Source organism: Symphalangus syndactylus, chromosome 8, assembly GCF_028878055.3.
Source record: "Symphalangus syndactylus isolate Jambi chromosome 8, NHGRI_mSymSyn1-v2.1_pri, whole genome shotgun sequence".
NCBI classification, from domain to species: domain Eukaryota; kingdom Metazoa; phylum Chordata; class Mammalia; order Primates; family Hylobatidae; genus Symphalangus; species Symphalangus syndactylus.
Genome location: NC_072430.2, coordinates 25,734,750 through 25,748,765, shown reverse-complemented (window position 1 = coordinate 25,748,765; position 14,016 = coordinate 25,734,750). Strand labels below are relative to the sequence as shown.

At 53.3% G+C, this 14,016-nt stretch overlaps 1 protein-coding gene across 5 annotated transcripts in view; it reads right to left on the bottom strand.

Annotated features, from left to right (window-relative positions):
* CCDC88C (coiled-coil domain containing 88C) overlaps positions 1 to 14,016 on the bottom strand; it is a 147,082-nt gene that overhangs the window by 18,490 nt on the left and 114,576 nt on the right. For all 5 annotated transcript variants that reach the window (XR_010122022.1, XM_055288402.2, XM_055288405.1 and 2 more), the window contains 4 exons: positions 10,339 to 10,482; positions 7,706 to 7,892; positions 4,578 to 4,723; positions 887 to 976 (listed from right to left, as the gene is read on the bottom strand). Coding sequence is in view for 4 of the 5 variants with exons in the window: in XM_055288402.2 (XP_055144377.1) it covers positions 887 to 976; positions 4,578 to 4,723; positions 7,706 to 7,892; positions 10,339 to 10,482 (567 nt within the window). In the remaining variant the exon portion in view is untranslated. The remainder of the gene's footprint in view (positions 1 to 886; positions 977 to 4,577; positions 4,724 to 7,705; positions 7,893 to 10,338; positions 10,483 to 14,016) is intronic.

Genomic DNA, 14,016 nt, shown 5'->3' with positions numbered 1-14,016 from the left:
CAAAAATTAGGTAGGCGTGGTGGCGCATGCCTGTAATCCCAGCTACTCGGGAGGGTGAGGCAGGAGGATGGCTTCAACCTGAGAATCGGAGGTTGCAGTGAGCTGAGACTGTGCCATTGCACTCCAACCTTGATGTCACAGCGAGACTCTGTCTCAAACAAAACAAAACAAAACAAAAAGCACACACACAAAAACCAAAAACAGACTTGAGGTTCGGAAATTCTGTGGTTCTGGATTCCCAGAGAGACCTCAAGGGATCTGCGGTGATTTTGACTTCAAGGCTGGGCCAGGACAATCCGAAGGGACAATTCCTGGGGCTCAGGCCGTGGACAAGGGGCAGCACTGCTAGGCTGGGCCAGCTCCACTCGGGGGGAGCTGCTGCTCTCTGGGAAGAGACATGTCCATGAAGCCACCCTGAGGTTCTGTGAATCCAGAAAAATCTGCGCAAGGTCAAAAGGTTCCCATATTTGAAGACCATGAGGGCTGGGCCAAGTGTGCTGCCCAAGCATCCTCTCCAAAACAGGAACATGGGTGTCCACATCATGTTTAATCCTGAGACAAAAACCTGACAAGGCAGCCCTGCCATCCTGCTTGAGTGACTCTAGGACCACGGATGCTCTGCCCCCTTAAAAAGGCTCACAGCTAAATGAAGCTTGTGTCTCACTGGGGTCACCAGGCATTGGCCACCCCTCAAAGGACAAGCTAGAGTACAGAGGCAGGCTGAAAGGATTCTAAACTCTCTCTGATGTGGGAGACATCCGCGCACAGGTGATCCGCCACACAGTGGATGGTGCGGGGCCTGCCCTAGATGGCTGCTTTCACCCTGTGCACAGAAAAGGAAGCTTTTAAGTTCTGCCTTTATGTCACTACACTTAAATCAACTCACTTCTTTGGAGGAGGATCATAGAACTTGTATTGATCCATGATTTTTTCTTCCAGCTTTTCCTTATGTCTTCGTAAGGCATTTAATTTGTCTCTGTGAACATAGGAGAAAGAAAACCTATCAATCCAATTTTAAATCAAACAAGTGAATTTACTCATCAGCCCAGCCTGGAACCTTGTGCACCCAGGGCTGGTATTTTTCCAGGATTGAGATGAGGGTGCTCATCACCGTCACGGTCATTGAGTTTGGAATACGTGAATGGAGGCATGTGCCGTGGGTTCAGGGAGCTCTATGACCCTGAGATTTACTGAAGCCCCTGGGACCCAGCTGTGAGCGAGCTCAAGGCAGCAAACTTCTAACGATCTGAAAACTCACGCTCAGAAGACCCAAGGATTTTCCTTCCAGGTTGTTCAAGACGTGGGGTGCTCCTGGGGTCAGGCAGAAGCTACCCCCTGGTTGGAGAGGGGGGCGGGGTTCAGGGGGTACATATTAACAACACCTGGGCAGTGAGGTTGAAAAAGTCAGCTCAGCAAAGTCAGATGTGTGACTCAGGCCCGTTCCTACTCAGAAGCAAACTCAGAAGCTTTCAGGGGCCAGAAAGAGAAGTTAATGAGGACAGCAGGGCTGGAGAAACCAGGGGCCCTGGTGGGGACTACAGTAGCTCCTGTGCTGCCAACTCCGGCAGACCCCACTGCCACAGGGGAATGAACCAGGGCACAGTGGGGCGGACTTCCCAAGACACCAGATGCCCAGATGATGAAGCCAAATCTCCCGATTCCTAAATATTGGAAATTGGGCCACGTTTCAAAAACCCTGCCAGGGACCAAAGAGATATCTCTTAAATCTTGGGAGGCTCAAGCACCTCTGCTTACCGGGGAGACCTTGGCCTTCCTCATACAAACAGAAAGCTTCTGTTTGCACTTAGGGAGTCATGGGGCTGTGTCCACAGTGCATTACTGAGGACTGCTGCCCACTCATGCCTCAGCGCTGGGTGGTCTTGAGAGCCCAGACCCGTGGTTTCCTCGTCTAAAAATGAGGCCTTACATGAGAGGTAACAGCTCATTCTCGAAGCTGCCAAGGTCCTGCCCCAACTGAGGGCTTTCCCAAGAGCTCGCGATGAGGTGAGCCCCTGTAACAAGTGACCCCAGCCACGCTCCGCTCCCAGTCCCTTGACTCGACATCTGTGTGCTGGTGTTCTGTGCTCACGGCCGTGCTGCTGAGCCTTAAGCCTTGAGTGCTTCATGGCTGGGGTTGGCCCCACAGACTCACACAAACTCCAGGGCCCGGAGCAGGCCCCAGGAAACCTGCCAACCCGCTGGCCTGGAGTAGACACTGTCTAATGCAAAAACGTCATCAAATAATCCCCCTGAGTGCTCCTATACTTCTTCCAGTTAGCACCTGCCCAACCTCTGCTGGCGATTTTTATCACTGGGATTATAGAGGGCCAACTTCAGGGTCATTTCCACCCCACAATTACAGTGTGCTTTTACATACAAACCATCCTCCCGAAGGTGGCATGCCAGCCCTAGACACGTAGGTGAAGCCGACAGAATAACAAAGGAGCATCGTTACATCAGAGAGCTGGGACAGCATACCAGTGTTCACTGTGACCACAGTGACCACGTCCCACCACAAGCACGTCCCTTCTTGCCTTCCCCACACTGATGCCAGCACACCAACGCCTACCCGGACGCCAATACCAGCCCTTCCCGACCACGTGGAAGGACAGCCCAACCACCATGGCTAGGATCCAGAAACCACTCTAGATTCCTGATTCCTCGACTTCTGAACCACAAGATTCCTGGCACCAGGGTTCATCCTCTTGCCTTCTATTTCTGGAAGCTTCCCTGGCCCTGCCAGACTAGTATCCCTTCCAAAACAACTCCAGGAATCCAACATCTTTAGCTGGACATGGAAGCTATCACAGCTGAGCGCCCACCTCCTTTTCCAGCCTTCTCTCTGGATGCCCCCTGCACATTCCCCGCACTCAGACCACCTGACACAGCTCACCTTCCCATCCTCACCTGCCACGGCCCACCTTCCCATCCTCACCTGCCACGGCTGACCTTCCTGTCCCCTCACCTGCCACAGCCCACCTTCCTGTCCTCACCTGCCACGGCCCACCTTCCCATCCTCACCTGCCACGGCCGACCTTCCTGTCCCCTCACCTGCCATGGCCCACCTTCCTGTCCTCACTTGCCACGGCCCACCTTCCCATCCTCACCTGCCACAGCTCACCTTCCCGTCCTCACCTGCCACGGCCCACCTTCCCGTCCTCACCTGCCACGGCCCACCTTCCCATCTTCACCTGCCACAGCTCACCTTCCTGTCCCCTCACCTGCCACAGCTCACCTTCCTGTCCCCTCGCCTGTCACAGCTCACCTTCCCATCCTCAATTGTCACGGTCCACCTTCCCGTCCTCACCTGCCACAGCTCACCTTCCCATCCTCACCTGCCACGGCCCACCTTCCTGTCCTCACCTGCCACGGCCCACCTTCCTGTCCTCACCTGCCACGGCCCACCTTCCTGTCCTCACCTGCCACGGCCCACCTTCCCGTCCTCACCTGCCACGGCCCACCTTCCTGTCCCCTCACCTGCCACGGCCCACCTTCCTGTCCTCACCTGCCACGGCCCACCTTCCCGTCCTCACCTGCCACGGCCCACCTTCCTGTCCCCTCACCTGCCACGGCCCACCTTCCCGTCCTCACCTGCCACGGCCCACCTTCCCGTCCTCACCTGCCACGGCCCACCTTCCTGTCCCCTCACCTGCCACGGCCCACCTTCCCGTCCTCACCTGCCACGGCCCACCTTCCTGTCCTCACCTGCCACGGCCCACCTTCCCGTCCTCACCTGCCACGGCCCACCTTCCTGTCCCCTCACCTGCCACGGCCCACCTTCCTGTCCTCACCTGCCACGGCCCACCTTCCTGTCCTCACCTGCCACGGCTCACCTTCCCATCCTCACCTGCCACGGCCCACCTTCCTGTCCTCACCTGCCACGGCCCACCTTCCCGTCCTCACCTGCCACGGCCCACCTTCCTGTCCCCTCACCTGCCACGGCCCACCTTCCTGCCCCCTCGCCTGCCACGGCCCACCTTCCTGTCCCCTCGCCTGCCAGGGCCCACCTCCTGTGGGCCTCCTCCAGACCCCCCGGGGTAGCTGCGGACTTCAAATCCCCCTATGTTTTTTTCCACGTTTCATGTAACCCTTCACATCTGGCTGGTAATGGACAAAGCTCTGTTCACATCTTACCTACCCCTACTGGTTCCTGGCTACCAGGGAACTGGTTCTGTGCACCTCACGGGGCCCACCGAGCCCAATTCCCTCCATCCAGGGGAACACAGGCAGGTGCACAGCACTCATTCCCAGCCTTCAGTTTGAATTCTCCCCCTTGAGATACTTCAGTGTTCTCATGATTTTTTCAAGTGAATTTAACTCTAGAAGTTGAGAAAAGAAGTTTCTGGTGGTGGAAAGCGCCTCTGAAAGAGCAAACAAAAGCCAACTGAGAACTCTAGAAACTGAGAACATTCCAGGAAACTACGGGCAGTCCGTGTTGGTGATCGGTCTGTGCCCTGCCCTCAGGATCCCAACGGGCCCAAGGGCTCCTCTCTGCATGGGAAGCCAGGACCTCCAGAGACTGAGGACGTGCAGCTGTGGTGAGGGTGCGGAGAGGGGTTCAGGGACTCCCTGCTTACATGTACTGCTTCTGCTCCTCATGGTACTGCTCCTTGTTCTCCATGTTCTGCTCCAGAAGCATCTGGTTCTGCTGGCTCAACAGCTGGATCTGGCTCAGCAGGTGATGATTTTCTTCCTCCAAGTTCCCCTTGAGACGGGAGAGCAGCTAGAACACAGACCAATAGCGTCTCAGACACCACGTGACCCAGTGTTCCCACTGCTAGGAACCTAGCTCCCAAAGGAAGAAGGCCACTGCACAGAGATGTTCAACGCAGCATAATCTACACCAGTGGAAACTTGGAAAGGGCCAAACGGCCAATAACGTGGGAATGGCTGAGTTCCCTCTGCAGCTGCACTGTCCAATCCAGATGTCCCTGGCAACGTGGCTACTGAGCAGTAAAATGCAGCTAGTCCGAATCACGATGCACAAGTGCAAAATATGCAACAGATTTTGAAGGCTTAATACAAATTAAAAGATTACGAAAAATCTCATCAATAATGTTTTTGTTTCTTTTGAGATGGAGTTTTGCTCTTGTTGCCCAGGCTGGAGTGGAGTGGCATGATCTCAGCTCACTGCAACCTCCACCTCCTGGCTTCAAGTGATTCTCCTGCCTCAGCCTCCTGAGCCTCAGCTGGGATTACAGGCGCGTGCCACCACACCCAGCTAATGTTTTGTATTTTTAGTAGAGATGGGGTTTCATCATGTTGGCCAGGCTGGTCTCAAACTCCTGACCTCAGGTGATCCACCCGCTTCGGCCTCCCAAAGTGCTGGGATTACAGGCGTGAACCACCGCGCCTGGCCTGAAGTCTGCCAACTTCTGTTCTAGAGTATGATTGGGGTGCAATGGGAGAATCACAGGCTTTGGATTCCAATGCGTGACTATGAGAAAGGAGGATGGGCTCGTGGGGCCACCGCAAGGATTGAGTAACATAGAGGAGAACACAGCAAAATGCCTGGTACACCGGAGGTGGGAAACACAGGCTGTCCCCTCCTCTTCACCCCATTAGCACTTCTAACTTTGACTTCACCATTAAGAGAAAAATCAAAATTCTACCTGTCTTGAATATAATTATACATAATTTATGTATACAGTGAGAAGAACTGGAAGGGAAAAGGAGGTGAAGCTATGGCATTTTTTCACTAAAAATACTTCTGTGATTGCCACCGCTATATTGCTTGGGCAGCAATTAAAACAAATACCATAATAAAGCATTAGTCTCCCCAGTGTAGAGAACTGCATGAGGCTTGGGAGTCAGGCACGTCACAAACGTGGCAAGTCAGCGGTCTGCAGGGTGAAAGGCCGTCCCTGGAAACTCAGCTTTGGCCTAATGGAAAGACCCTGTATGGCCGGGGGGGTCCCAGGGAACCAAGCCGGCTGGGCCCCACCCTTCAGCCCAAGTCCATGATCCTGAGGACCAGTGCATCCCAGTAACGATGGGGGAGCTGCTCTTCCACCTCATTAGATGCAGGGCAACAAACCAACCCAATGCAAGGCATATGGGCTCCTGGAGAGAGGCGGGGTGGGAGGAGCGGCGAGCACGGCTCCGAGCACAGCCACACCCTCATCACTTCGCTCATGCTGCTTCGCTTCTGCCACAGGGTGAACCACGTCCCCAAAATTCATACAGTGAAGCCCTAAGCCCCAGTCCCTAGCATGGGACTGCATTTGGAGACAGGGTCCAGAAAGAGGCCATTAAGTTAAAATGAAGCTGCCGTGAGGGTGGGCTCTGATCCAATCTCACTGATGTCCTTTCAAGAAAAGGAAATTTCGACACAGAGATACTGGGAATGAGCTCGCACAGAGAAAAGAGCACTGCCCGCAAGCCAAGGAGATGCCTTGGGAGAAACCAGCCCTGCCGGTTCACGGATCATGGACGTCCAGCCTCCCAACCGGGAGAAACCCACTTCTGCTGCTTAAGCCACCCAGCTGGTGGTCTTTTGCTCCTCCAGCCCAGGGAGACGAACATGGCTTCCATCTGTGGCCTGTTTGGGGGCACTGGTTTGTGCTGGACCTGGAGTTCCGCTGAACCCCCCCCCAAAAGCCACCATCCCGGCCACAGCCCTTCCCTCGTCCCCTCTCATGACCTGTGTTCCACCCTGAGTGAATCATCAGCATCTTCCAAAAAGTACCCCCGTCCATTTCTGTGCAAATCAGTCCTTCCCATGCAAGGCCTACCACATATGTCCACCTCTTGCCAGTACTTCACTTCACCACAAGTGGGACCTTTTCCACAGGGCCTGCGCTGCAGCCCCTGACCTGAAACCTCCTGGAAAATCCTGACGCACCTGCCTGTGACAGCATAGCCCCTGGGGTCCAGGATTCCACAGGCAGTGCCGTGGCCTTTGCCTCCATCCCACCTCCACCCCCATGGGGCCCTCAGGGTCCCAGGGTCTCTCATTCTCAGGGGGCAACACGAGACCTGGGTGGGTGGCCGTGACAAGGCATCTTGGCACCCTGCGCCTCGGTTTCCTCATTTGTGATGTCTCACAGGGCTACCGAGGGGTCTGGGCAAAAGACGTCTGAGACTGTTTCTCGATAAAAGAGCAAACCTTGTCCTGAGGTGCCAGCTGTCCCTGGGGCTGTCCAGGAGGTGGGGTGACACCTACGTGCTCCTCCCTGCCAGACCTGCCTCACCAGCCTTCCACGTGCTGAGGTCTGTTAAGATCTCATCTGGAGAGGGTCTTGCTGCTTGAGGCCATTTCCAACCTTGCGTACTAGAAGGGACGGCTCTGGAAGCCTGGGACTCCTGAGTGAGCTCCGTCCCAGAGGCAGCCACACCCCAAAATGGAGCAAATTCACACCACTTCTCTAGGACAGTGTGACTACTGAACTGAAGAGATGCAGGAAGACAGTGTAGACACAGCCAAGAGGATCGAGATAAAACATCATCAACCGTCCCGACTGTGCCTCTCCCGACCCTGCAAAAGGCGACGGTCCGACAGGGGTGTTTTCGTATATAGTCCCACCAGAAGCCGCATTGACCCCGTCAGCACCTCTGGCTTCACCGCAGCCTCTGTGCCACCTCCACACATTTGTGTTTTCGAGCACAAATGCCCATGAGGACCCCTCACAGCCTGGCTGAGCCCTGGACTGTCCCCTTGGGGGACTCACCCCGGCTCCCGAGGCTCCCCTGGCACGGGCCTCACCTCGCAGTGGTTGTCCAGCTTGGTCAGCGAGATGTCCATGGTCTGGTGCTGCTCCTTCAGCTCGTCGAAGCGGGCCTGCCAGAGGTTGAGCTCCAGCTGTGCGTTGTTCAGTGAGGTTTTCAGCTCCTTGGTGTGGGCGTGCAGCTCCTCGTACTCCCCCTTCAGCTGGTGGTGCAGGAAATTGACCCTGGAGGGGGAAGAGTCACAGGGCAAAGGAGCTGAAGGGCCTGCCAAACAGGTAACGGCCCAGAGACCTGGGCTATGTCCCAGCTCTGACAGTGGCAGTCTGTGCAACCTTAGATAAAAGCACAACCTCTCTGGGCCTTTTTTTTCCCCCATGTGTAAAATAAGGAGCTTGAACAAAACTGTCCACCAGCAAACTGTATACTTTGGGGTTGCATGAGGGTACCCCTGATGCCACCACACTGAGTCTCCAGGGAGACCAAGCAGGCAAGCTCAGACATGTGTTTCAACACAGCGTCACTGCTACGATCTCTTCTATGCTACAGCTTTGGTATCTGTGTACACTTGAAAAACAGGATTCTGCTGTTTAAAAAATATTTAAACCACTGAACTAGACCATTTTTGCTCTAAAATTCTATGTCTCTGCCCAGCTCTTCTTCCCAATCCCAAGCCCCTTTCTAATTTCGGCTCCTGAGATAAAGTGTGAGATGGTGTGTATTATGTAAATCTACTAAAATTGCCATCATCAAAACAACTATTATCCAACTGGGAGTTCTCTGGAGATTTGTATCAGAAAGCTCAAATTACCAGGGTCTTGTGGACTTGATTTGGACATAGAAGTGTCTTATTTGGCCTGTACAATTTTACTTTTTAAAAACAAATTAGTTGGCCGGGTATGGTGGCTCATGCCTGTAATCCCAGCACTCTGGGAGGCTGAGGAGGGAGGATCACTTGAGGCCAGTTCCACAGCAGCCTAGGCAACATAGTGAGACCCCCATCTCTGCAAAAAGTAGAAAAAAGTTGCCGGGAACCCGGGAGGTGGAGCTTGCAGTGAGCCAAGACCGCGCCACTGCACTCCAGCCTGGCGACAGAGCGAGACTCCGTCTCAAAAAAAACCGTTGCTGGGCACAGTGATGCACACCTGTGCTCCCAGCTACTTGGGAGGCTGGGCTGGGAGGATCACTTAGGCCCAGGGAGTTGAGGCTGCAGTGAGCCATGACCATGCCACTCCAGCCTCAGTGGCTGAGCAAGATCCCATCTCAAAAAAAAAAAAAAAAAAAAATTTAGTTGCCAGCATTAAAAAATTTGAAGTTTACATCAATACCCAAACATTCAGGTTCTCTTAAATTATAAAAAACAAAAGGCTGCCCAGGCAGTCCCGGGCCTGCCTCCAGCTGGTGGCCTTTGCTAGAGCCAATTCTCTGCTGCCCTTTCAGACAATGTGCATTCTCCGTTCTACGGTCTGTGGTCTATGTCTGGTACTGTTTTACCCATGTGCTTTATTTGCCTGGGGAGCCAAGGTAGAGTTTCTAACCCCCCGTATACACGAACTCGAGTATGTGGGAGGAGGAAGAATTTCATATGGTCAAGGCTTTGCAATGAGACAGGACCTGGATTCCATCCTGACTCTGCTATTCCCTAGAAACACTGACTGGGAACAAGTTATTTAATGTCTCTCAACCTGTTTCCTCATCTGTTTAAAATAAAGCCAAAAAGATAATAATAGTATAGTCGATTCTCATTACGTGTGGTAGTCACGTTCTATAAAGTTACCGTAAACACTGAATTAGTGAACAGCGAAGCATCCAGCCTCGGGAAAAAATACAGAATTAGGTTCCCGGGAGCCTCTGGTCACATTTTTGTTACTTGATCAATACATAACCTTGTTTTATGTGGTTTTCTGTTTAAAGATACCTTATGTAACATACTCACAGCCAAGAGCACAGCACTGTAACTCATGCCTGAACAAAGCTTATCTAAGACTTTTTTCTCTGTAAGGCACATCACAGCCACCTTCTGTTTAGGGACATGAAACAGCACTTCAGTACTACAATTGTAGGTCATTTTAAACAGCAAAGTCACTTCCCGAAAGCACAAAATGTGAAAACCGTGGCACTGAAGAGATTCTGAAAGGGACATTTGTTTGCAGTAGGAGCTGAAACAAGAAGGCAGCGTGTTGTCGTGTGTGCCCTCAGCTGGGAAGGTGCGCATCCAGCGACTCCCGCATTTCACCACTCTGTGCGTGTCCACGAAAGCCCCACGGAGACTGGTCTTGGGGCGGCAAATAAAACTTTAGCAAGTAGGTGGATTCACAAATAGGGGTTCTGTGAATCATGAGGAATCTGAAATTTCTCCTTCATGAGCATGAGGTGGGCTTAAGCTAGATGATGAATTCACCTGTTCCTGATGCAATCCTCACCACAAGGGTGGGAGGGGAGAACCACCTAACTCAGACGACACTCCATCCCCAGGTGTCACCTGAGTGCTCGCAGGCCAGCAACCAGCTAGAGTTACCCTTTAGCTTATTTTACCCACCCAGCTGTTCACATAACAAGGGATAAAAATCTATGACCGCCAGGGGACTCGACCTTCTCAGTGGTTGCTATGCAAGGAGGGTCTGAACAGAATCCGGGGTGCTGCTACATGCAGGGCTGGGCGCCAGCGCTCACCTGTCCAGCTCGCCCCGCAGCCTCTGGTTCTCGCCCACGGCGAGGGCGTTTGTCCTCTGCTCCTGCTGCAGCGCCTCTCGCTCAGTGGTCAAGACCTTCTCCCGCTCCTCCAGCTCCGCCTTGCGCTTCAGCATGTCACCGTGCCTGTTGGAGGGACACATCTGCTGTGAGTCTGGCCAGGGCCTTCTTTTCCTACAGGTAACTCACATCCCGGAGGATCTGCGTGCCTCCTGTGAGAAAATGGGATTCCTCTGGAGAGTCTCTCTGCAGAAGTGAAGGGCATGGGGCAGGGAGCAGGCGGGGAGCGCGGCCGCTGGGAGCCATGTCAAGGCCAGCGCCGAGCCCTGGAGCCCAGAATCCTCTTCCTCCAGCCCAATCTGTCTCCATAGTCCCTCCATGCCCTGATAAAGCAGTCACTCTTCCTTTAGCCACCTGACAATGCGATGACTACATTTGCTAAGCTCCATGCCCTTCTCTTTTAGGGAATTATAAATAAGCTACTAGGTAGTTCACTAAGCACAAATAAATCTAAGAGAAACCACAAAACAAACAGTGGAATTCCACTGCACATCACAGCTAATCCCACCCTCCAAGGGCTGGAGAAGCCTCTCCCTCTCCCCTTAGGAGCCCGCATCCACTTGTTCTTAGTCTGGCCTTCCCCAAGAGACAGAGGCTCACCCAGGAGCTGCCAGGGACTAGTTGTTGTCACATACACACAGCAGCTCTCCTCGGGCCCCTTAGCCACAGCCCTCACCGTCCCCACAACTTTCTCCTTACCCTCCAGGCTCTAGTCTTCTCCAGGCTCTTATCTATCTTTGCTGGCTGCACTGGCCATCTCTGGGGGGCAGATACAATGATGTAGCCCCATAGGCCCCGGCCCCTCCCCCTCCCAGCCTGTTTCAACCTTGTGTGTTCACGGGTGACCCAGGATCTCCTAGCAGACTGGAAGTGTTGAGAAGTCTAAGGCACAGCCTCCTGATCTTCCCCATTCAGGCAAATTCTTCGCCACAGACCCCTTCCTGAGTGTCTCACACCCAAAGACAATCTGACAGAGACTAGCCAGTGTTCCTGGGGTTTCCAGCCTTTCTCTTCAGGACTCCACTGTACCTTGTTGGAAAAGCACATTCATCAAGCATGTCTCTAACCATCAGCAATGAGCCAAGTGTAGGGCAGAAACTTTATAACTCTTACTCACCAGTGAATCCCCGTGTGATGAATGACACGTAGTGAATGCTTGTTAGAGCAATGAGTGAGTGAGCATCTCCGATTTAAGTGTCAAATGAGAAGAAGAGAAAACCATCATCCTTGTGTGCCATGTACCTACACTCCTAAACCTGTAGCCCTGCCGCAGACACAGCAAGGGAGCCTCCAGTCATCTGTCCAACCAGCAAAAAGCACTGAGTAACTACCACATGCTGTACTGAGCAAGGACCTGCAGGGAAAACAACAGTCCAAACTCCACCTGCCAAAACCTTTGCCCTCTGAATGCACATTAAGAATACAATAAGGGGCCAGGCGCGGTGGCTCATGCCTGTAATCCCAGCATTTTGGGAGGCCGAGGCAGGTGGATCACTTAAGGTTGGGAGTTCAAAATCAGCCTGGTCAACATGGTGAAACCCAGTCTCTACTAAAAAATATAAAAATTAGCTGGGTGTGGTGGTGCGTGCCTGCAGTCCCAGCTACTTGGGAGGCTGAGGTAGGAGGATTGCTCGAACCCAGGAGGTGGAGGCTGCTGTGAGCCAAGATCGCTCCACTGCACTCCAGCCTGGGCGACAGAGCGAGACTCCATCTCAAAAGAAAGAGAGAAAGAATACAATACGACATTAGTTAACATGACATAACATAACACTAAGAATAAGGCACGTGCATGCCCGGTGAGTGCTGGGCATCATGCTGGTATCAGACTTACACGAATGCTTCATTAGTTTGTCAGCTGGGTGCAGCTCCCACCACGTCTAGACACAGCACCACGTACACAATAAATGTCACACAAATAACAAGGGGGTGGGAGAAGATGAGGGAGAGATCAAAGTGCCAAGAGACAGAATATACTACTTTAGGCCGGAAGGAGCAGTCTTATAGTTTCAGACGCCTCAACAGCCCTGAAGGATGGAGATCTGGATGGATAAAAGTGGTGAAGAACTCCAGATAGAGATAAAAAGGAAGCACTTGGTAAGTGAATAAATGAATGTCATCACCACCCATGAACCCACAAGCATCATCAGCGCCCACACAAGGTTTTTGTGATTCAATGACATTTGTGGCTCCTGATCGTGGAGATGTCCTCCCCGCTCCCACCTTGAAGAACCAATGATCACTTAGCCATATTGTTGAGGCTGCTCCAAAGGAAATATCCTCAGCAGGGCCATTTCCCAGGCAAAGGAAGTAGATCTTGCTCCCTCTGTTGTACTCCAAGTATCTGAGAGCCTCTCTTTAGCCATGTCTCTCTCATGCATCAGATTCAGGTACACATCACACCTGTCCCTCAGACTCTGGAGAGCAGCATGCTACCTCTCCTAGCCCTCCCTGGATCCTGCCATGCCCTGTGCAGGTGCCTGGTGCCATCACTGATTAGCAGAAGACAGAATCCCAGCCAAGATTGGCTGACTTAATGAGTACAAAACCCAAGACCATGAACTGTCAAGAGTGCAAAGATGTGTGCATTTCAACGTAAGTACGTTTTACCTGTAAAAAATGGGGTGAGGCGGTGGAGAGTGAGAGGTGCACATGAAATGAGAACGGCAGGACACAAATGACTGTCGAGAGTGCATGATGCATACACAAGAGTTTCACTAAATGATTCTCTTTACTTTCTATATGTTCGGAAGTTTCCATAACTAAAGGTTAAAAATGAAAGAAAGAAAGCGAGACCTTGATATGAAAAGAGAAGAGCTGGGAGGCCAGAGAAGGCACACCCCTACAAACAGAGCCGTGGAGAGTTCCCTCATTATTTCTGTTTTGGGGAGAAAAGAGAGAGAAGAGAATCCCTAGGGATCAGGGCCCCAAAGGCCCACTGGAAGTAGCAGAGGCACCCCCTTCTTCACACAGGACCCCCTCTTGCTACTGTCTCCAGTTAAACAAATTCCAAATTGTTGAAGGTAATGTTTATTTCCTTCCCTTTGGGAAAGCTCAGGTGCCCCAACAATGGGAAGCAGCCGGCCAAGAGATTTCCGGCAGGGGAGGGCTGGGGAAGTCCCAGTCCTCCGAGCAGCCTGACAGACTCCCCAAGCCTGGCCCCGGGCCCCACTGCAGGCCTACCCAGTGGCCCCACCTCCACCCTCCTTCACCTCCCCTCCCCACACACCCTGCTTCTCCCCCGAGCCCTGCCCACTTCCCCAAAGCCGTGCCACTCCTCCAGGCTCTACCCGTCTCCTGAAACCCTGCCTCTGCTCCAGGCTCCACCTCTCCTCCAGGCTCCACCCCTCCCACGAGGCCCCGCCTCTCCTCCAGGCTCCACCCATCTCCCCCAGGCCCTGCCTTTCCCACAGGTCCTACCCATCTCCCCCAGACCGTGCCTTTCCCACAGGTCCTACCCATCTCCCCCAGACCCTGCCTCTCTCCAGGCTCCACCTCTTTCCCCAGGCTCTGCCTCTCCTCCAGGCTCCACCCCTCCCCAGGCCCCACCTCTTCTCCATACTCCACCCCTCTCATGAGGCCCCCCGCCTCTCCTCCAAGCTC